The sequence below is a fragment of the Caretta caretta genome, chromosome 1 (genome assembly GCF_965140235.1).
Source record: "Caretta caretta isolate rCarCar2 chromosome 1, rCarCar1.hap1, whole genome shotgun sequence".
NCBI classification, from domain to species: Eukaryota; Metazoa; Chordata; order Testudines; family Cheloniidae; genus Caretta; species Caretta caretta.
Window position 1 is genome coordinate 338,895,119 of NC_134206.1, and position 23,990 is coordinate 338,919,108.

Genomic DNA, 23,990 nt, shown 5'->3' on the forward strand with positions numbered 1-23,990 from the left:
CGGTCCCCCATTTGGTGCCTTTTTGGCACCGCTAATTGGGCCTAAACTTCTATAGCCAGGAGCCTGTTAATTTCCTCCTTTTCGTCCTCCTGTTCTTCTGCCCAAACTGTGACACACATTTCATTTACAATCATTAGTGCCACCTGCTTTCTTGCGCTGAGGTTGGTAGGTCTAGGGCTGGATAGGCAATGCTAAATACATTTCTTACAGCAACAATAACATAACCCTATGCTAAACAGCAGTAAAAGCAACAGCATTTCCATGGTGATAATAGGATGCGGTTGAGATTGTTGTGAATCGGTTGTGAGCTTTAGTCACAAAACACCGTACATTAATCTGGATACACAAAGTAGACATTCTATAGGCAGTATAAAAGGCATTCTTTTCAGCTTGATATATATTTTGGAGCATGTGAATTTGTCCTGAAATTCGGAAATTTTCTGAACCTCTGGCAGGATTGAAAGCAAATTTTGAAATCAGTCAGGTACTAAAGCAGTCCAGTTAAAGGGTATCTGGAACCTAAGGGATAATTGTAGAGTTTTATCTGCAGGCCAGCAAATTATAAGATTGCCTGCGGCTGTGGTGAGATTAAAATGTACGCCATTCAAGGTGGTGGTCTCAACATGCACACAGCTATTATTAGCTTGGAAAAGTAGGCGTCCTGTCAGGGTAGTCCCATGTCCCATACACTCCCAGCAAATGTTGTCATGGACAGTGACAACCTCTCCTGGTTTTAGTTTACGTATACACTGAAGTTGAGGGGGTTCTAATGGCCAGAGTGTCCATTGGCTTCCAATCCCTACCCAAATGTCGGGCTTTACTCCAGGAGCACTGACTACGAATCGGTTGGGCATACCAGGTAGTTTAAGTTTCCAGATGTCTCGGTGAATTATCCAATCCCACATGCATCCTCCCCACAGACCCGGCAGGATTCAGTAGGTGGGAGCCCACACCCCTCCGACCGGCCCATATGCTTGGAAGGAGCACTGTGAACGTCTGCATCTCCATTTAGAAAATCTCCAAGCATGTCGCCATGGCCACAGATTAGATGGAACTTCTAAGGTATTTGTAAGGGCAGTAGGCCATGCCTGATGTTCAAGATCCTTCTGAATGGCTGTAAGCTGGTCATTCAGAAAATCCTGAACCTCTGAACAAGCCTGATCCCATTGCAATACCTTTCCAGTGTTCGTGATACCTAGTACCATCTTTGTTAACAGTTTTTGGGTCATTGAACTAAGGGCGGATATAACATATAATTCACCAACACCAGCCTGAACCTGGGCTAACTGTGCTCCAGTAATAAGGCCCGTGGCTTTTTCCAACTGTCCCAATTTTTCCTCATGTTGCTGACCTTTATGGATATTCCAGATTGCAGCTATGCTATTTGTACCATTCCATAGGTGTCCAGCCAAGTTCCTCTTTTTTCTAGCAGAAACCCAGGTCTGTTGTGCCAACCAAATGGCAGCTCCTTTTGAACAATTAGGATATATAGAGGTAATCTGAAAACTAGATAAGGGTAGTGTAAATTTTACAGTCCCTAGTGTAGCATTAATTACAGTCCATTGAAACTTCAACCCATCTTTCTTTGATGAAGTATTGTACCACATCTGTTGGCTAAACACCTTCACAAAACGGCTGAGAGTCTTCAGCATCAATGGCATAAGAAGGGGTATATTACAATAGGGTACAGGTCAAATAATCAGTTACTGGGATAATTTCAGTACAGGCAAAATTTCCGGTAGCAGAACAAACTTTTTGGGTATACATTTGATTATTTACTAGTGAGGCTACTGATTGGTCAAGATCTAGAAAAATATTACTTTCCCATTCCCACCCTAAGTTTGTTAAGAAGGAGAGGCTGAGTAATATTAAAAGTTTTATCTTCAGGTAATTTCGGCTAGCTTTCGCAAGCTATCCTTCAAGATTTCGTAGTCTTAATTCACTTAGCTGTCCAGTAATGAGGCAGCAAGGTAGGGGTTACTAGCACAATCACCTTGCTTGGTTGGAGGCTTTATTATGTTCTCAGGTGGAGAGGTTGTTCCTTCAAAGGCACGGTGGGTCTGTCAGTGGACAAAGGAGAGGTTACCGACTTTTCACCTTGTTCTTCACTCCTGCTGTCCAGAAGGAGCAACAATACCAGAAGGAAAGATAGACCGATCATCAGTCAGAGAGCCATTACAGTGAGAAACATGGGCAGGTAGTCAATTCTCGGCACTTCACAGCAGTGTTGATAATTAACAGGACTTGATAAGGGTCTTTCAGCATGGGGCCAGGGCAGTTCCTTGCTGATGGACCTCTATGTAGATCCAGTCTCCTGGTTTCAGTGAGTGACAGGGCTGCGGTATATAAAAAGACCTAACGCATTTTGTTAGTGCCTGACAATAATTAAGCATTGTGTTAGCCATTAAAGGACTGTCCATTTGAGCCAGGCCAGTGGGGGCGCAGCCAGTAGTCGCATCAGGTGCCCTGTTAGAATTTCATGAGGGATGAGTCCAGTCTTTCAATTGGGAGTGGCCCTCGTATTCATTAATGCTAATGGGAGGGCATTTGGCCACTTTACATTTGTTTTAGCACAGATCTTGGCCAGTTTATTTTTCAAAATCCCATTTTGACGTTTTACTGTCCCGGCAGACTGCAGGTGGTGGGGGCAGTGGAGATTGTGTTGGATCTGTAAAGCTGCACATAACTTGTTATAATTTGTCCAATAACATTAGGTCCATTATCACTGTTCCTATTCACAGGTATGCCAAAGCATGGTACAAAATCCTTAAACAAAGTTTTACAACAGTTTTGGCATCTGCCTTTTTACAGGGAAAGGCCTTAACCCAGTTGGAAAATACATTAACTAAAACTAACACACTCATAATTACAACATTTAGACACTTAAATAAAATCCATCTGAATATTTACAAAAGGTCCCCAGGAAGGGGGATGTGCTGCCTGCCTAACCTCAACAGCTTTACCAACATTATGTTGCTGGCAACACTGTTGGCAGTATTGCTTAAAATACCTTTGCTGATTGCAGATTGCAGGCAAAACTGAGGAATTACTCCCCATATTTTCCTGTATTTGTTTTATAGGCAGGTCAGGTTTCAATGGCTTCTATCTTTATTATTTAGGTGATTTGCATTAACACAGACATTTTCGGCTTGCTTTTGGATTCAAAGTTATCAGCCGCTTAGAGACTTTGTCTCAAAAGGACACAATTAACTTCTAACTTTTAACTTCTGCTTTTAAACACACATTGATTTGAAAAGGAAAACACAACCCATTTTAGCTCCCCTTTGGCAAAGTGACCATTGATTACACAGAGCCACCTTAAGACTTAGTGTGGGGCATTGACTACAGCTTTTATCTGCTATTTGTTACCAAAACAGATTCAAAATCTTTTCCCATTTTCCTGGATTTGACTGCCCTGCTGCAGCCACAACTTTGGTCTTTATTCAAAAACATTTTAAATATTGTAAAGCATTAAGTCACCTTAAGGATTAAATGCTAAATACCAAAATTAAACAATACTAGTTTCTTTTGTCTGGCAAAAGTATTTTTTGGTTTTACAATTTTAAAACAACACCAATTCATCTTAAACTTATAAAACAAAGATTGTACACACCAGGAGTGTTGTTTTAGCAAATTTGACTAACTTGTTCATAGTTAAATGATTTCACTTAAATAACGTTTTGCCTGGATTATTTACAGAAATTCCTCCAGAGAAATGTGCCCTTTCTCCAAAGAAAACCAAGAAACCAAGAATTTTATTTTTATAACACCTTCTCTTAGCATTTGTACAAAGTTTCACTGCTTAATTTCCTCCAGTAACTACAGAGTTAACCTCTCATTTTATTTCTTTTAACTTCCTCTACTGTGGTTGCCTGCTTGTCTGGGCCCGATTTCCCCCCCCCCTTTTTTTTTTTTCTTTTTCCTTGTTGCATTATTTCTTTCCATAGACACAGGCATTGTTTCACTACCAATTTAGCAAGGAGGGTGGGCTTTTTGACTAACCCCCCTTTTATTTATTTATACACACATTCATTCCTCATCTCTAGATGCATCTTATTTAACAATAACTTTAAACCTTTATGAATGGACTTAGGACAACCTTTCCCTTATTTGCGGCAGTAACAACCCCTCAGCACCGGTGCTTTGCAGGAAAGGATAGTAGCAGGGCTAAGGACAGTGGGAAAGATAGGAAGAACAGCAGTATTAACAGCACGGTAAAATGGGGGAGTTATACTCACTGACCGTAAGAATAATGACTCCTTGCTGAATGTAGGAGGTAAGAACAGGTTGGATTTTCCCTTGGCCTGTTTTGATAGAGAGTACTGCTGCACCTTGGGAAGGGGTCTTGCTGGCATTAGGTGAATCTTAATGGGATGGGCAGACACAGTGCACCCAACCTGGTTGGCATGATCTGCTTACAAGGAAGGAAAGACCTTAGCCAGCAGTTCCTGTTGCAACGAGGAAGGGCTGGGGTCGGTCTTCTCCTGTAAACTGCCAGGACCTTATTGTGAGTGGGATCAGGCACGTCCAGATACACACCATTTGGGATACAGCAGATTATACAATTTAATTTACACAGCAAGACTTTTCCCAAAAGGTTAGCAGGTCAACAAGGGTTTAGGAGGAAAGCATGACGGTCAAACAAAGGACCGATAGAAACGGATTGAGGTGAAGAGACAGGGTGGGGAATAAGAGTATTGCCCACCCCTACTGCTTTTGGATAGACCAGGGCAGTAGGGGCATTTACTGTATCCAATGGCCCATTTGCTTGCAATAGTAATACGCGCCATCACTGGGTCCCTAGGGAAGTTGGACGGTAGGGACCTTGGTTTGGCCTTCCACTTCTCCCCCCACAATGGGCAGCTATTACGGGGTCCCTGTATCTTCTGGAGCTGGAAGGTCATTAACATAGTTTTAATGTGGCAGTGAGAGTAGTTGGGTTTTATTCAAATTCTTATTTTTACTTTGTTTACAGGTGCTAATTTTTGCTCCAGTCAGCTTTCTTTGGGCAGACTGTGAGAATTTTATCTAACAGCTTTTCCCTGATTTTATTTAACTTTTCCTGGTCATGGCCTGGATTTTCCTTGGGCCACTGAGCTTCTTCACAAAGGCGATTCAGTGTTTCCCTCGGCATGACCCCTCACAGAAGCTGGTTTATAACCCTACATGGGCAGATTTAACAGTATATAACAATTTGCAATTCATTTTTGAATTTAACTAGGTCCTCTCTTATTTCTGGAAAATTTTTAAGTAAATTATACAATTCCTTAGGAGACCAAGGTGCATGTGCAGACACTGAGGTCTCATGACCTGAAGCACCAATGCCCGGGAGTTGGCGCAAGGGGAACATTTCCTCAGTACGGGGAGACACTGTCTGAGGGGTGAACGTAAGGTGCTTCTGTTACTTAATATTTCTTGCCGGCTTAGTTGGATTTAAATTCTTCACCAATTTTCTCTTTATCTCTTTTAATTGTGTTGTACGTTTCTCCTTGGAGTCTTTGAGACTCCTTAATTGAGATTCACAGCGCCGTTTTTCTGTTTCCCGACACCAATCGAAATATGCATCAAACTGACTTTGCCCTACCGCCTTGGCCTGAAGTGCGCCTTTGAGGTGCACAATCTTGTCAAGGTTGAAGCTTCCCTCTAAGGGAAACTGTAATTTCAGATCATCCCTGGTATACCAATTCCATTTTTTAAAAAAACTTGCAAGTAAAAGGACTATAATTTGCATATGTGTAGTACGCCGGTGTGCCTTTTGGCAGGACGGTGATCCTTTTTGACTCACCGGCCCCCATTTTTTACCTGGCAAGGCGGGGATCCTCTTGGACCCTCCAGCCCGCAGTACCCTGGGCCTTTTCCTGGCAAGGTGGAGATCCTCTTGGACCCTCCGGCCCCCAGTGCCCGACTCAATTCACTCGTCACACTCACACAGGGAAGGTTTTGTTTAGGGCCTCCACGACTGTCTTACAGTCCCCTTTCAGCAAAGAGCGTCGGCTGGTGCCGCATACTCTGTCACTTCAGACGAGGTGATCAGACCAGTCAGTGGCTTATTAAACCGCATTCAGGGAGGAACCAGAGGTAGGGGAGGAAAGAGCATATGGAAACAGATCGTCCGAGGATGGAAGGGATGGGATCACACACTCCTAGACCCAGACAGGCCCCTCACTGGTCATGAGCCCACGGCTTTGCAGGGCGCTCTGGGCGTCTTCCTGTGACTCACACTCACACCAGTCTACCGACCTTCACTTTCACACTGGCACACAGAACCAGGTCTATCCACGACCTGCCCAGCCACACTCAGTGGCTCTTCCTGGGGAAACCAAACCTGGATGGGACTCTAACCCACCCCAAGGGTGTCAGGAATGTCTGGCAGCAAAAGTCCGGATAGAGTGTACAACTCACCCAAGCCCAGAGCCTACGGGCAGTCCTCCACCAGAAACCCAATTTAGAGATTTCAAAAGGTCTCTTACATTTTCGGATGGGCCCAGGGTCTGGTGGGGAACAGCTCGTGGTCCTCCAGCTCTCGGGGGTCGCTGTCTATCCGAGTCACGGCACCAAGATTGTGGTGGAAAATTAACCACACGTCGTGTTCAGAACAAACCTGAGGCTCCTTTATTCAAGCATGCGCATACAGGGGAAGTCAGCCGGAGCTGCTCTGGTGTAACTAGAAATACAGGAGCTTATATTGCTGAAAACCACAATTTGTCAAACCCACTTCCTTTTCAACAGCATTTTCCTTATTTGGCATATAGTGCAAGCTTCAACAGTAGCTTTGCCTTACTTGGAGTTTAGCAAAACAAGCTTTACCTGTTATTGACAGGTGTTTCCTTTGCGATTAACGGTCTTTTCTAACTTCTAGCGGTTATGGTTACATTTCTTAAGCTGTGCTGTTGCAATTGCCCCTCAATGGAATTTTCCTCACTATCTTCTTATGCTTCATATACACAGTTAGCTTGACCAAAGTTTTAGGCCTATTAGTTTAGGCCTACTAGATTTTTCCTTTACAGCGTTGACCTCGACTAGCTACACTGAGGTAAAAACTATCCGTATCTTGCCTCCACTAGGATTTTGCATTGAGATAGCTAAGCCAATGTAAAATCACACTTTTGGTGGAGACATAGCCTATGTGTATGTACAGTGCCTACCACCATGGGGCCCAGATCTTGGTGAGGACCTGTAAGTGCTGCTGTAGTACAAACAATAAGAAATGAGGTAGGGGCAGTGACATAAAGGGCTTAGAAGGTGTCGAATGTAAAGGGACTCTGATGGGGGGATAATATCTCAATGAAAGATTCTTTGTGCTTTGAAAACTCTCGAGGGGTGAGAACTGAAACTGCATTTTTTTTTAATACTCTGTATCCTAGAGGGATCAAATTGAAGGTACAATGAATTCATATCAAGAAAATATGCCTATTACCTGTGCTGCTCTTGAGGCTGGGGCTGTACCTTAAGGCTGTAAACTGGGTAGGGGGAAAGTCTCAATTACAGGAAACTGCTTAAAAAGGGAAACTAGAAATGCTTGAAAATAATGCTGGATCCACAACTATTCTACGGGGTTTGGGTCTGGAAAGGAACAGACAGCGCTGTGTGTTAGTCTTCAGCATGTTCTGAATGCAGCGAGTCTTGTGGTTTTGCTTGGACCCACGCTTCCAGTGAAGGAAGCATTTCATCCTGACCTTGCTAAAGAAGCTATGTTGAGTTGTTTTCTGAAGAGGGCCAAGCATTTTAAATTATGGTGGGTGAGGTCTATAAAGCTGTAGCTATATATCAATTTTGATCCATGGGCAGCCGGTGACCCGGCCGCAAGGGAAGCTAGCCCTCAGCCCCTCCTCTTGTGCCCAGGCCCCTCCCCTCTCTGTCTGCCCCCCCCAAGACCCTCCTCTTCTGCCCTTCTCCTCCTCAGGGGCCCAGAGCACCCCCACCGTGGCCTCAGCAGCATGGCTGCTGTGCCCCGGTGCACAGGGCGGCGCGGTCCGAGCGCCAGGCTGGCAGAGCGGCCCCAGCACCAGCTGCCCTGAGTCCCTGCAGGAGGCAGGCCGGCCAGCCCCAGCCAGCTTGGCCAGCCAGGGCAGAGTGCTGGAAACTGCAGGAGCCTGATCTGGGAGCGGAGCATGGGCTAGGCTAGGCACAGCCTCCCCCTGCCTATGATACCTGTCACCCATGCCCTGAGCCACAGGGAATCTTGTGCTGATAAAAGCTTGTGCTGTGGGAAGGTGTGCACCAAAATGGGGATATAAAATGGGGGTTTGGGAGAGGGAAGCCTCTGGCCTGTGTTACGCAGGAAGTCAGACTAGACCGTAATTGTCCCTTCTGGTCTTAACATTGATGAATCTGTAGTAGAATATGGTCCCTGTATAGCAACTAAGCTTTTAGTTTGTAAAGCTACTGATGTATTTGATGTAACTCAGTGAGAAAAATGACAGGGGGTGCTCTTGGGACCACCATGATTACTGCCTTCTGTTGAGCAGTTACGTAATTTTGACCACCCAGATGTGGTATTTATGCAAACCAGGTGCCCAGTTTACACCAAAATGAATTGAAAATCTGGATCTTATGATTTGTCTACACCGTGCTTTAGTTCACACCTGAGGGAAGTAAATGCTACCGCAAGCATGTTGTGCACTAACTGCTCCACGTGGACCCTGCTGGCATGCACTAGAAGTTCTTTAGTGCATGTTAATGTAGTGTTGTTTGAAACAGGACTACAGTATGAGCATGAGGGAACTTCTCGTGCATGCCCGCAGGGCTCGTGTGGACCAGTCAGTGCATGATACACTAGTGCACAGTAGCATTTACTCCCCTCTGGTGTGGACTAGAGCAATGTGTGGACAAGCCTTTACTTCCAGCCCGAGGAGCACACTTTATTGTCGCACTTTAGAAGTTGTGAACTGCTCCATTTTTTAGAGTTGTTGTTTTAGGCTGTCAATAAACTCAAGAAGACAAGTCAGCCTCAGGTTGCTCATCAGTTACATTCTGTTCACTTCAGGGAGACTTTTTTTGAAATTAAAAGGGCTAGAAATTCACAATGGTATTTCCCCCGCAACAAAAGTTGAAATCCTGCAGAGTCTTAAAGCTATTCTGGTGGCTGAGCATTCAGCCCCACTGTTTCAGAGGATAAGGTGATACTGAGACTAGCTGTTGTATGTTAAAATGTAGCTTTAAAATGAAGTTCCTCTTCCTATGTGACCTTTGGCAAGTCATTTAATCAGTCTGTGCCACAACTCCCCCTGTGGGAAATGGAGATAGTACTTACAGCACCTTCTTCAGCCGCTGGTTGTCACTGGTGGACAATAAATCCATTAATGTTTGTAAACTACCTTGTAAATGACTTGTAAATTAAGTCCACTTAATTATGAATCCACTGATGTAGAACAAATTCGTTAATGATAGCAAAGTGTTTCTGAGAGTCTCAGATGCAAGCAAAGCATGCGAAATGACACTTCCTTCAAATGTTTTTGGATCTCTTAGGAGAGACCTTGCAGGAGATAAAGAAACCTCCAAGATATAGCATAGTAAGTCACAACTGGTCAAACTCTGATAGACAAATACATCATGATCAAGAGGATGAATGACACTGTGTGATGCATCCAGGCGATGCCTTTGAGCCAAGCTTACGGTGGTTCCTTGTGACCAGATGTGGTGCTCTCTTGGTGCAGGGCAGAATGATTGCTTTGTAAGGATGTAGAAATAGTGAAGGGCATCTCCAGGGAAGCAGGGAGAGAGATTAATCACGCAGAAGAGTCAGGAAAGGGCAGGAATGCAAGCACAGTTCTGGCTCCAATAGTGCAGATCCATTTGAGAATGTGAATATTGAAGTGATTAGTAATAACGATGGGACAGAGCCAAATAGGGAGATGATACTTTAATATAGTAGGTGACCTTCACAGAGATCACCGGTACACAATGCAAAACAATCCCAAACATAATCACATAAGTTTAAATTTAAGCACGACACAAACATCATTCAGTGTGGCTAGTGTAGATTAGGAGGGCTGTTGATAAATTGTTAGCCAACCACAACTCTCTTAGAATTAGAACCAGTGCTAGTGCATTGCTAATTGATCACCATATAGCTTATTTCTGACAGGTTGTTTTTTTGTAATTTATCTGCTCCGGTGACTTTAATTCAAGTGCAGCATGTGGTTTCTCGTAAGACCCTGCTTGTATCCAGTTTTTACACTTGGGCACAAGATCATATATTCTGAGGGTTTTATATTCACACTACCTCTCGGCATCCTGGCTTCGAACTTCCTGGACTGCAATTTTCCTTTGTAGCTTCTTGACTCTCTGACCACAGTTGTATTTCCTTACCCATACAGAATGGAAGTGCTTGTTCTGGTCTCAAACCTGCAATACTTTGTCCATCGAGATCAACTCCGTACTACTTCAATATGACTCTTACTTGGATTGGGACTGCAAGATTGCATTTTAAGTGAGCTGTTCTGCTGTTGTGCCCAGCTCAGTCTTTGTATAATTGGCTACAGGAGCTGTTGGTATTTGTGCCAAACACTTTTTCTTTTTTAAAATGCAATGAGCTGTTTGCTTGACTGATTTTAGTGTGGAGAAAAAGTATCTTTTGGGTCTGGAATGATTTCTCTCTCTAAACAATACTTTATATTTCTGTAACACCTTCCATGTGAGGAGCTCTATTACTTAATCTAGCCTCACAATGTCCCTCTGAGGTATGTAACATCCCCTCTTTCAGAGAGATGGAACTCAGCATAGAAGGATTTGCCATGTGACTTATTCAGGATCACCCAGGAAGTATGTGGTAGATATGGGAATAGAACCTGCACCTTCTGATTGCTACTTCTCAACCACCAGACTGACCTTCCTTTCTTCATAATGCACCTTGATGCATTTAGGGATTGTGAAGAAAGCAAACCTCAACCAGTCCCTCCCTCAGGAAATCATGCCACTGAGCCAGCACGATGTTCAAACTATTCCATGCCCATAAATCAGTAGAGTTGATCAAAGAAAATATAAAGTTCGCTATGGGCTTGGTCACGGTGTGTCTTGATTCTCTATGACTCAAAGTACTGCTTTGAGTGGTATTTGGGTGAACCAGACTGGGATACCAGCGATAAAATGCTCACAAATAAATCCCCTAACCACCTGCATCTGGTTACCTCCTAGTTTTACTCATTGTAGTTTTGGTAACTGTATGGCAACACTGTTATATTAGACCCAGGCTCCTATGAATGCTTTAAAAAAATCCATGTGTGTAACAATCCTCTATCATGGCTCCTCAGTGGAAAGCAAAGCTAGGACTGCCAGTATCAAAGCAGAATCTCTAGTGCTTGTCCTACAGGAGTAGCCCCTCTATACAGCAGCTATTGCAGGCTCTTATTCTCTATGTAACATGCACTAAACTACGGAAAACAGTTGCATAACTCCTTTTAGCACTAGTGGAAGGCAAACCTATAAATCCTCCCTCAATCAATAGGAGAGAAAACTACTTACATGTGTTCTTACTTTGATTCTATTTAATCCCATTTTAGGCTCAGAATTGTGTGTTAGGGGGATGATGATCCACTGCTTTGAAATTGTTTTTAATAAGCTAAGTAAGGGAAAGAGGGATGGACAGTCAAGAAGTAATGAAGAACTTGTACATGTAACTGTAGATTAAAAGCAGGTATGGAAATGCTTCGGGAGATTGGATTCCACCAGTCCCCACATACAGGTGGTACATGGACTTAACACTGTAAAGTGAATTAGCTAATTAACTTATTGAACCACTAGCTATTATCTTTGCAAAATAAAGGACAGCTGAAAAGTTTTCAAAGGACTGAGAGGGGAGGAGAAAAACTGGCATGGTTCCAACTTTCAAAACAGGACAAATACATTTAACAATGATTTTCTTGTTAATTGAACCTTGTCCCAAGTAAAACAGGGAATGGATATTAAGTGAAAGTATCTCGATCAAATACATTTGGAATACACCCCTCTATTCATACCCTGCACACTATTGTCATGATCTTTGCAAAGTGTGCCTTGTAAGGCATAATTTGAAAACTCATCATTTGCTTGTCAGTATTGTCCTGGTAAAATATATATGGCAACACTGTAACTGAAGTTATAAGATTCCCTTGTATGATGATGATAACACATCTTTCAAACCACACAGCCCTGCCCAGGAAGAAGTCAGGTTTGTCCAAAACAAAAGAAGGAATGTGGGCTTGCCTAAATTTGCATTTAAACAGTAAACAGACTCACAAGCAGGGAATGAAAACAAAGGAAGCTGAAACAGGTGGGGAAAAAAGCAGGGAACACCCTTGGATATAGACTCCTTGTCTCCTGGGTCTCAGCTGGAAATGTTTTTCAAGAGGGGGAGTGAAACTATAAAACAGAGGGACAACCCCCCTCCCCCGCCCCTGTCTATTGCATTCATTGCACCTGAAGAGACAGGAAGCAGTTCTTGGACTATAGGGGATGGGTCCTGACTAAACACATTGGTCAGTAAAACTGCTGAAAGCATTGGGTGAGAAAACTGTGCTTTGCATCTAATATAGTTTGTTAGGCACTAGTAAGTATTTTACCTCTATTTTTCTTATGACCATTTCTGATTTTTATGCCTTGTTACTTGTACTCCCTTGAAATCTGTCTCTATGTAGTTAATAGATGTGTTTTATTGTTTTATCTAATCCAGTTGAAGTGTCTGGGTAACTCCATTTGGGGTAACAAGTTGTGTGCATGTTATTCCCTTAAAGAAATAACTGCCTTAATATATTTGTAGTGTCTGGGAGCAGTACAAGATGAAAGTTTCTAAGGGGAAATCCGAGAGTGTGCTGGGGTCACCCTGTGGTAGTCTTTAAGGCTTGTAAATGCCCAAGTATGGCTGGCTGGCTGCTGCACATATACAGATGTAGCTGGGAGTGATTTACATGCTGAAGGCTATTTGTGAGCAGTCCAGGTTGGAGGCTACACTAGGAAGGCATTGTAAAGGGTACCCAAGATTATAGGATAGGGGTGATACAGCTACTCGTTGGTCTGGATTGTACCCTGGTAAATCACAACATTCTCTTATCACCAAGAGGAACAATAACCAGTAATCAGCACACTTCTATGATAACGAATGAAAATCATGGTATACAGCCTTAATCCTTGTGTCCGATAGAATTACAGACTCAGTGAATGCAAGGAATGCAGTAGATGTAAGATAGTGTCTAATCCTGCTCTGTGAGCTTTGCCATTGACTTCAGTGGAAGGAGATCAGGCACTTAAATTTTAACAAAGCATTTGATAATAATTCCTCATGAAATCCTACTTAAAATATTCACTCAAATTCGCTTTGAAGAAAGTAAGGATAGTTGTGTAGACTGAAACCATCTGAGATAGACATGAAGTCTATGAATATAAACATCAATGCATCTAGTTGGGGTGGTGTCTTGTGGGGCATTGGAGGGATCAGTATTTTCCATCTTGATTAATATCCTGGAAGGAATGGGGAGGTTGGTAAACAACCCATTGCACCAATAAAGACAGAAGGGATCTAAGAAGGTCAGAAAGATGTGCAGAAATGCCTTTGTATTAGAGTAGCACAGAGAGGGCTCCTAATGAAATCGGGATGCCACCAGGCTAGGAACTGTACAAACCCATAGTCCCAGACGGTCCCTGTCCCAATAACTTCCGATTTGGATAGTGAAGGGGTGAGACCAGAAACACAGGCATGGAGAGTTGAAATATTCTGCTCGTGTTCATGAAGCAAGTCCGTGGGAGAGCCTGGGATAGAAGCTAGGTCTCTTGAGTCTCCGTCTATTGCCATAGCTGCACTCTCTCTCCCTAAATACAATGAAATTCAAACTACAAAAGTGCAAAAAAAAATCTGGAAAATAATAAACTGGGCTGCAGAGCATCCCTAAAAGGGAATTACTTGGAAAGGTTTGGAGCTCTTGGAGCACAGTAAAGTAGATCTGAATTTGCGGTGCAAGATGGCAATAAAGCAGCAGGAGTGTATAAATAGATGGATCACATCACAGAGTAAGGAATGAAACCATGCTTAGAATACCTTGTATTGTTCTGGGCTCTTTGTTATGAGAAGGAGATCACGAAGGTAGCAGAGGAAATTCAGAGAAGAGCTACAAATGACCAAGGGGCTGGAGAAAAAATTGGAAAAAAACAAAATGTTTTGTTTGACTAACCAGTGCCAGGGTGTGATGGTTCTCAGGGTGCCCAGGACCATGAGTCACCTTATTTATCCCATCTCGCCTCCAGCAACAGGAAGACTTGTTTGTGCTTTACTGCATGTTAGCTCCCTTAAACCTCTAGTCTGTTAGCCACGCAAACAATCTGCTCTGGGCTATGCCAGCTCTTACTTTGCCTTGCAGGTAAACAGTAGGTGCACCCCAGTCCGCAAGCTGCTTTGAGGCATCCCCATGTAGTATTCAGCCTCTTATCCATTGAACACTCACAGGTGAATAGACAACCTTTGTCTGGCAGAAACCTGTTTATCAGCCCTGCCTTGATTCAGACTTTAGGAACAGTGTCACTAGACATACATAACTTTTTTTACATAGCATCTGTATGTACATTTCACAACAATATTAATGAACAGTGTGATCCTGGCTTTCATTTAAGATCTTACATTACAGTCGTTGTTGAGCCAGAATGTATGTACCACGATCCGGCTATCCTTGTAACCCGCTTTCCTAGTTGGCATTGAGCAGTTCTTAGGGTCACACAGGGTGATGCCATGATTCTTCAAGTATTTGAAGGGTGTGGAGGCTGAAAGAGGTGCAGGACTTGTTAAGAGTGACCATCTGGCTGCACAGCAGGGCTCACAGTTGGAGCTGTGATGGAATAAATCCTGGGTTCTCTGTGGCATTGTTAGAGTCACTCTTCCAGGTACAGTCACACTTTAAAAGCTTAGTCTGCTGCTCAGTTCTGATTTGTATTGAGCAGCTGATTCTGTCAGGGCAAATGCGTGAGAGGGAAGTTTAAGAGAAGGGATCTGCTCATAGGTTTTAATCCATTCTACGTGCAGTGCCTCTCTAAAGAACCGTTGAAAGCACCGGAGGGGGGGGGGGCTTTCCTAACAAGCACAAAGTGGAGGTGTTTATGTTGTGTGGGAAGCTTCTTGGTCTTTCTAAAAATCAGGGTGAGGCAGCCAGTGAAAGAAGCTGTTTCCACTGACGACCATGGTGGAAAGGAGTCTACCTGTACAATTGAGCATTTCAGTGAGAGGTTCCTTTCATGCAAATACCTCATATAATACTGATGGTTTCCTCTTTGATGCCTTGCCTGCCTTATATAGAGCTAAGGTTTTCTCTCCTGTCTGAGCATTGTGCATGGGGCAGTGAGAGTATTTATTGTCACTTACAGGATAGGCGGGAAGTCACCTTACATCAGAGACTGTTCTTACAGAGAACATAATAGTCAGAGGTAGCGTTTTCACAGAGCGCATAATAGCTGTGGTTTGCCTGAGATGTAGCTTTAAAAACCGGCATTTAATTTGACCTAAATCTTGACAAGGATGTGGAGTCCTTGACATTGCTATCTGCAAAAACAGTTTCTTTTATCCCATTGTGTTGATTCATTCGCACAATGCAAACACACTTAGTGTCTGTTGCTATATACATAGCACTGAACACTGTGCCCTGTCTGGATGATTACAAAGTGCATGAATGAGTCCTCCATTTTACTGCTGAAAATATATATTCATACAATTTGTATGCTAATAAAAGGCTTCATACATGTCTTGATAACATCCAGGACCACAACTATACTCGTACTTAGAAAAAAGAAAAGGAGTACTTGTGGCACCTTAAAGACTGACAAATTTATTTGAGCATAAGCTTTCATGGGCTAAAACCCACTTCATCAGATGCCTCTGTCTGTAACTGTGTGAGTTTTTTCATGAAGCTGATGGATTTCCACTTCATAAGGCTAAATTCAGTGCCTTGCATGGTGACAGGTTTCAGAGTGGTATCCGTGTTAGTCTGTATCAGCAAAAACAATGAGGAGTCCTTGTGGTACCTTAGAGACTTACCATTTATGATCTACCTTTACTCATATTTACAATGCAACCTTTTCATCAGGAGACAAGGCAGGAAGGTAGCCTTGTGGTTATAGCACCTAGCTGGGAATTAGGGTAACCAGACAGCAATATGAAAAATCGGGATGGGGGGGGGGGAATAGGAGCCTATATAAGAAAGACCCAAAAATCAGGACTGTCCCTATAAAATCAGGACATCTGGTCACCCTACTGGGAATTAGGAGACCTGAGGCCCATCTCCTCTGCTATAGTGAAAATTGACTCTCTTATCTAGCACTTTTCAATTATAGATCTCAAAACACTGGTAAGTCTCATTAGCCCCATCTTACAAAAGAAGCAGCTGAGACAAAGGTTAGGAGACTCACCCAGATCGCAAAGCAGGCCAGTAGCAGAGCTGAAATAGAACCAAAGTGTCCTGATTCCCAGTCAGTGCCCTATCCACTGGGCAATGCTGCTTACCCCTGCTCTAGAATGTGGATGACTCCCACAGTTTATTCTCTGCTCCAGATTGCATGGCCATGGGACAATCTTTTCTGCGTCCGTTTCCCCATCTATTAAATGGGGATGATCATGCTTGCCTACCTCACTGGTGTGTTGGGAGACTAATTTTATCAAACTGCTTTGAGGGCAATAGATAGAAGAGCCAATATGAGAGCAAATAATTCTTATGCTGCCTTTGTGCCAAAAGTTTTAACTACTAAGATGACTTTGGTTTAAGCTACTTTATTTGTTGGCCTGGATCTTTACATCTAATCTAAGATTTTTCCAAAGTCCCTAGTGATTTTTAAGTGCCTAACTTATAGATCTCTTAAAATTAGGGTTACCAACTCTGACTGAAGCTATTCCAGGAGATCCCCCCCCCCCCCCCCCCCGCATGTAATGTCATTTTCTTAAGTATCCTATTAAAATCTCCTGGATTGCTTTCAATAGTCACCAGGAAGACGATGCCGAGTCCAGGAGACTCCGGGCCAATCCTGGAGGGTTGGCAACCCTACTTAAAAAGTCATGCTTGTCAGAAAGTGCTTGGCATCCCAACGTGGGCACCCAAAATGACCTGTCACTTTAAAAAAAAATCTTAGCAGTGACTTTAACAGTCGTAATATTGCTTTGTGGGTGGAGTGGAACAACTCTGAGGAATGGGTCATTTAGATCTTAAGGGTGCAATCAAAAAAAGAGAGTTGTGTTGGTTTTTTATTTTTTGACTGCCATAAAATCAGTGCCATGTGGGACAGGCTGTCCACCCCCACACAAGGCAGGTTAAATTAACCTGATAGGCAGCACCTGGGGAAGAACCAGGGATTCAAAGGCCAATTGGTGAGGAACCCAAGCTGGGGAGGGGCAGGTTGAGCCTGTGAAAGCAGCAAGCTGAGAAGAGACAGGAGCTCCAGAGGAAGTAGTCTACAGTCACTCCCTGGGAGAGGGATGGGGGAGTTTGGGGTGACAGTCTGCCAAGAAGTTACAGGGAAGTAGCCTATAGTTACTCCCTGAAAGGAGAGTGTTTGGACCAGTAAACCCCAAGGGGGCAGAGGATAGAATAAGGAAGTAAGGAGTCCAGGGAAATAGCCACGTGGTCTGGAGCAAGCCGACTGCAGTTCCTAGACATAGGGTCCCTGGACTGGAATCCAGAGTAGTGAGCGAGCCCAGGTGGGTTTTTCACACCCCTCGGCAATGTAGTTATGTCCGTGTAGGTCGGTAGGGTAGACCTGACTTTAGTTTTAAGGCACCCCAGGTTGCATTTGTAGTGCTGGCAGTCTCAAAACAACTAAAGCCACAACCCTGCAAATGACTTGTAAACAAAGCACATTTGACTATATGAAAGTGACAGGCTAGAATAAACACAGACCAAAACACAACATTGTTACAGACTTACCTTTCTGATCAAAAAATCCTTCTTTATGTGTATTAATAGAGGCGTTCAGAAAGGAATCAGCTAGCCACTTGGAGGGTCGGGGGAGGGATTTATAACTTCACCTTAAAATGAATCCTCTGCTGAGACTGGAACTCAAAATATCATCATCTTCTGTATGTCAGTCTAACCTATCTTCAGTAGTTTTGTGGGTAATGCACAGGACTAGAACTTTCTATCCCACCTATTGAAGATAGGGAAACTGAGGCACAGAGATTATGGGTTCGATTGTGACTTTAGGCCCAGTCCTCACCAAGAGGGTAGTACATGAGCTGCATCACCCTAGGAGTATCCCCAGTAGCACTGGACCTCAAAGACCTCTCTCTGCGTTGCAGTGTTCCCCACTGCCCCCCACTACTTCCTTGTTTGATGGGGAGATGGTAGTTTGCTGGCCTATATCAGTAGCACATTCTACCACCCCATGCACAAGGTTGGCTACACTGGCCAGTGAGTATTGGGGTGGAGCCAACATTATCTATGTCCATCTGCTGTCCCCATTATTCAAAAGTATCATGAAAATATAGGAAATTTTCAGGCTTTTGGTTTTGGGTTCTGTACTCTTTCCCGTTTGGCCATTGAAAAAGGGGGGCATGGGAGAAGGGAGTGGGGAGGAAAGAAAATCTGTACATTTTTCATTTTTGTGGTTTTTGTCTGAATTTGTTTCAAAATATTTTTTCATGGCCCTTTTTATAATGAAAAGATGTTGGCCAGCTCTAGTTAGGAGTAAGCAGGTGCACACAGCTCCCACTTACCCTTTCGCAGGCTACCTGGATGTTGGGCCTGTAGGAGTATCTGGGCTGTTCTTACTCTGTTACATGGACTTGTATTCAAAATCACAACTTGGCCCCAAGTAACTTGATTAATGTCATGCAGGAAGTCAGTAGCAGAGCCTGGAATATATTCCAGATCCATGTCTCCTGTTCTGTTAACGTATTCCCAGGACTACGTTGCTCCCTTCTAACGTGGGATTTGTTTTGCTGATACTATGGGTGTAGTGCTTTGGCCTCCATTTGTTAGCGTGTGCTATTTAATAAGAGTCTAACAAAATGCAGGAGAAGCTGAAGAAGCTGTGAAAGAAAAAGCATAATCGCAATGTAATTCATACTCTTTTAAAGGCAAACGTTGCATTTATAGCAAACAAGCCACGAAAAGAAAAGCAAGCAGGAAAGACGCTTACAGCGTTAAATATTCATTAGGGTTCTACAGGCTGCACATTCTAAAAATAAGGTATGTTTCAACATTGCTACAGTAGGTGATTGGGATTTTCCCCCCTCCTCTTACAATGCCATAGCAATTCAGACTGCTGGGAAGTCACCGTGGCAACACCTTGATACTACCTTTTGTTCAGCTGATGATCTGGCTGGTCACATGATCCCCAAGCAGCGCGCACACAAAATGTAACACAGCAGCTGATCTTATTGTCCTGTTTAGTGACATAGTGAATATACAGGTCACCATAAGGAAATTTTACAGGGATTTATTTCAGGCATGACAAGACAGGACAGGATCACTGGTTGCCACTTCTCTGAAACGTTACTGTATTGTGAATAGAAAAGGAGTACTTGTGGCACCTTAGAGACTAACCAATTAATTGGTTAGCCAAGTACTCCTTTTCTTTTTGCGAATACAGACTAACACGGCTGTTCCTCTGAAAACTGTATTGTGAATGACTCTCCTTTTATCACAGTGTACGGGTGTATAAAGACAGCTGGATCACCATACACTTCTTGATTAAACACCCCTAGCAAAGACTGGTGTACCAGAAAGGTATTCTTTGATCATATTAATTCTATGTAAGGGTATGATGGTGATTTAGGACTTTGTCCTGCAACATGCTAAGTATTCCTGTGTAGAGTGCATTTCTATCTTCCACTGACCTCAAAGGGGATTGAGAGCTTTCAGCATATTTCAAGACCAAGCTGTCCTTAAAGACCAAACAATACCACAGAGTTTGGATCCAGATGATCTAAACTTTCCCAGCCTTTGTGGGTGTTTGGAGTTTGAGGATTTGGTTCATCTATTGTCAGGGGTCAACTTCAAAGCTTGGGTCAGTATGTGGATTCACATCCTATCTTTCCCAAAGTTTACGGGTGTTCAGCTTCATTCGGGGGGGCTTCATTCAGGCCCAACTCTGGTAATGGTGAGTAAACCTAAAAAAATTACTGGATATTCAAAGAAGCATCAAAGTTGAGATGCTTCTATGATTGGAAAATAGATCCTGCCAAACTAACCTGATATCTTCTGTTGATGAGATTACAAGTTTGGTTGATAATGGTGGTAGTATTGGCATAATATACTTAGACTCTATAAGGTTTTTGACTGGTACCACATGACACTTTGAAAACTAGAAAAATATAAAATTAACATGGCACACATTAAGTGGATTAAAAACTGGCTAGCTGATAGGTCTCAAAAAGTTGTTGTAATTGGGGGGGGGGAATCATCGAGTGGGTGTGTTTCCAGCGAGTCCTGCAAGGAATGGCTCTTGGCCCTACACCATTTAACACTTTTATCAATAACCTGAAAGAAAACACAAAATCACTGATAAAATTTGCAGAAGATCCCAAAATTGGGGGTGTGATAAATAATGAAGAGGACAGGTCACTGACTCAGCGATCAGGATAGCTTGGTAAACTGGGCACAAGCAAACAATATGCATTTTAATGTGGCTAAATGTAAATGTATACATCTAGGAACAAAGAATGTAGGCCATATTGATGGAATGGGGAACTCTATCCTGGGAAGCAGTGACTCTGAAAAGATTTGAGGGTCGTAGTGTATAAGCAGTTGAACATAAGCTCCCAGTGTGACACTGTGGCCAAAAGAGGTTACTTTACCCTATATTTGGCACTAGTGTGACTGCTGCTGGAATACTGTGTCCCATTCTGGTGTCCACAATTCAGGAAGGATGTTGATATATTGGAGAGGGTTCAGAGAAGAGCCACAAGAATGACTAAAGGGTTAGAAAATATACATTATAGTGGTAGACTCATGGAGCCCAATCTATTTAGCTTAACAAAGAGGAGACTAATGGGTGACTTGATTACAGTCTATATGTACCTATGTGGGGAACAAATATTTAATAATGGGCTCTTCATTCTACCAAAGAGTGCTATAACATGATCCAATGGCTGGAAGTTGAAGCTAGACAAATTCAGACTGGAAATCAGCTGTAAATTTTTAACAATGGGAGTAATTAGTCATTGGAGCAATTTACCAAGGGTCATGGTGAATTCTCATCACTGACCATTTTAAAATCAGGATTGGGTTTTTTTCTCTAAAAGATCTGCTCTAAGAACTATTTTGGGGAAGTTCTATGGTCTGTGTTATACAGGAAGTCAGGTGATCATAATGGTCCCTTTTGGCCTTAGAATCTATAATAAATTTATAAACTGGATTATATGACTAAATTGCCTGTGATAGACACTGGACTTGATGCAGAGGTCCCTTCCCATCCTCTGTTCATAGGACCCTGAAGCATGATCTGGGGTGCTTTTGTCCTGTGACACTGTTGGTGGATTTCTAGTAGGGCTGTTCAGTGCATAGATTGTGTATTACCATGTGTTTGTAGGGGGCTCATTGCAATTAGACCTCCTAGTGCTTCTCTAATATTAGTAAATAGCATGGGTTATGTTTAGTGTCTGCTTTTTTTTTTTTTTTTGTAGTTGCTTCTAGAGGAACTAAGCACTGAAGATCCACACAGAGATTCACTGCCCCAAAGAGCTCATAGCTCGAATACACAAAGAAAATAAGGAGAGAGATGTTTTACAGACAGGGAACGCAGGTACAGAGAGAGAGAGTGATCTGACCGAGGTCGCACAGGAAGCGTGTGTGGCAGAGTCAGGGCTTTCACCCGCATCAGCTGGATCTCAATCCAGCGCCTTAGCCACGAAATCATCCTGCCTTTCCCTAATGAGGACATGATCCCATGGAGTGAGGACAGGGAAACGTCAAGTGCAGCTGGAACTGCTGCTCTCCAATCTTAGAGCACTGGGTTCCTTTCATCCCATCCTCCTTCCTCTGGGTCTTTCATTTACAAGCAGCACCCTGGAGTGAAACAGACAGGGGCGGGTGTATTCAGCATCCTCCGGAGCTGATACTGCACTCAGCTGTTGGGGAACTGCCTGCGGTGGTGAATAGGGTATTTGAGAAGAGCATGTTGCTTAAAGCTCTGGATCTGGAATATGGTGTTTAAATAATAACCCCAGAAAATCTTCTGTTTCGCCACACCTGTAATTGTGACATTTGTCCGTCTTTTTAGCGATTCCAGAGCGTGGTTACTTGTCAGCCACACAAAAGGGGGCGAGAAAATTCAGCTTATTAATAACCCTCCTCATGCTACCACAGGCAATGCAGAGTCCCGGACCCTCCAGGCTTGTCCCGTGTGACCTGATCCCTGGGCTTGGGCTAAGATCACTTGTCCCGTGCTGAACGCATTACGTAAGACCGGGAGCGTTTGTCAGCGACTCCGGTACAAATCTGGCTGCAGGCAGCTTATGCAGAGAGGAGGCTGGCGAGAGGAGAGCGCCACCAGGAACAGTGTCCACGGTGCTGCCGGTTTCAAGTTCGCCAGGTTGGCTGGGCGGCTCATCGGCTGGGAGGGACGCGTCCCTGTTGGTCATGGGGGAATGACCGAGGACGGGAAGAGGAACTAAACGGGAGGACGGATTGGCATGAGGATCCAGCCCCAATGGAAGGGCTCCTGTCTCCGATGAGAACCAAGGTAGGCGCGGGGAGAGGGGCGGAGGCTGGTTAATGCCTTGGGAAGCTGCTGTCACCCTGGCAGGCGCAGGGCTGTCTGGGCGAACAGGAGACTCGCTCCGCTTTTGTCTCCCGGCTCTTGCAAAACTGCCCTTGGGAAGGCGACTCGATGGAGACGCGAGCCGAGCCGCCGCAAAGGGAGATCAGCCCTGGCCCCGTCGCTCTTTCTCGCCGGAGAGGACCTTTGCCCACGAGTTTTCCTTTCGGGGGAGACAGTCCGCTCTTGACTGGAGTTTCCCACCTGAGCCTCTCGCGTACGGGGGGTGTGCGTGTACAGACACCCAGGGCGCTGGTCCATTGAATGACCACCCGCGGGGCGGGGGGGGGGGATGCTGTCGGAGGCCGGGGCGACACTTTCCAGGCGAGGAAAAGCGCCCACCTAGGCAGAGACCGGCGCGTGCTCTTGGCCCGGGTGCGGAACGGACCGGGGCATTTGCCTCCACGCTCTGAAAGAGAAAGTAAAAGTGTTGCGGGTTCCAGGCGCGGTTTGACCGGCGGGTCCCCCGGCTTCTCCGCTCTCCTTAGCGGGGCCGCCTTCCACTCGGGAACTTTGAGCTCCCAAAGGACATTCAGTCGGGGGCGGCAAAGCCCAGTGGGTGGGGTTGGTTCTGCAAAATCTGGTGCGCCAGAAAGGTGTTCTCTGGTCCCTGTTGTGGGATTAAAGGGTACGAGGGGGGACGGAGGACTCTCTCCTGCCACGTGCCAAGTATTCCTGTGGCGAGAGCACTTCTCGCTTCCACGGACCCCGAAGGAGATTGAGGGCTCGCGGCATATTTCAAGACGGGGGTGGTGGATCCCGATCCTACATTACCCAGTCGCTACCGACACAGACGGCTCCAGTCTGCCGTAGCTTAGCATTGAGAGAACTGGTACAGAATGAGAGTTCTCGGCAGCAGCCAGACTGTCTACCGTGCAAACCATTTAAGGGTTTGTGTGGAGCGGGGGAGAGAACGAACTATTCGATTGGGTAGAGATGTAAACCCGCTCCCCCATTTCTGCTACCCGGAGTTCTGCACGGATACTCTTACCTTCATTACTGGGTACTTTTAAACCTCTGTTTCCAAGCTTTTACTATTAAAAACACTGTACTGCCAACAAAGGGCTACATCATAACCCTGTATCCAAGTGATGATTTGTATCACTGTCTCGCTCCTTTTTTGTTTTGCATGGTAACTTGGGAATGGGGAAACCAATCGGGGCATCCCCATTCCTTGTTCGCGTTAGAGTGTATCCCCTCTGCTGGGTGTGATAAAACAATGTTGCTGACGGCATTTGAGAAAACGAAAGATTCACATGGTAATTTAGGGTCAGACATCTGCACTTACTATG

General features: G+C 44.3%; 1 protein-coding gene across 2 annotated transcripts in view; it reads left to right on the plus strand.

Moving 5' to 3' along the window:
- Positions 1-23,990, plus strand: part of FRMD4A (FERM domain containing 4A) — a 557,138-nt gene that overhangs the window by 132,808 nt on the left and 400,340 nt on the right. Inside the window, exon 1 of one of the 2 annotated variants that reach the window (XM_048836553.2) lies at positions 21,960-22,623. The exons of the other annotated variant lie outside the window; for it this stretch is intronic. Within the exon in view, the coding sequence (XP_048692510.2) occupies positions 22,591-22,623 (33 nt within the window). The 5' untranslated portion in view covers positions 21,960-22,590. Of the gene's footprint in view, positions 1-21,959; positions 22,624-23,990 lie in introns of those variants that run through there. 2 annotated transcript variants of the gene reach the window in all.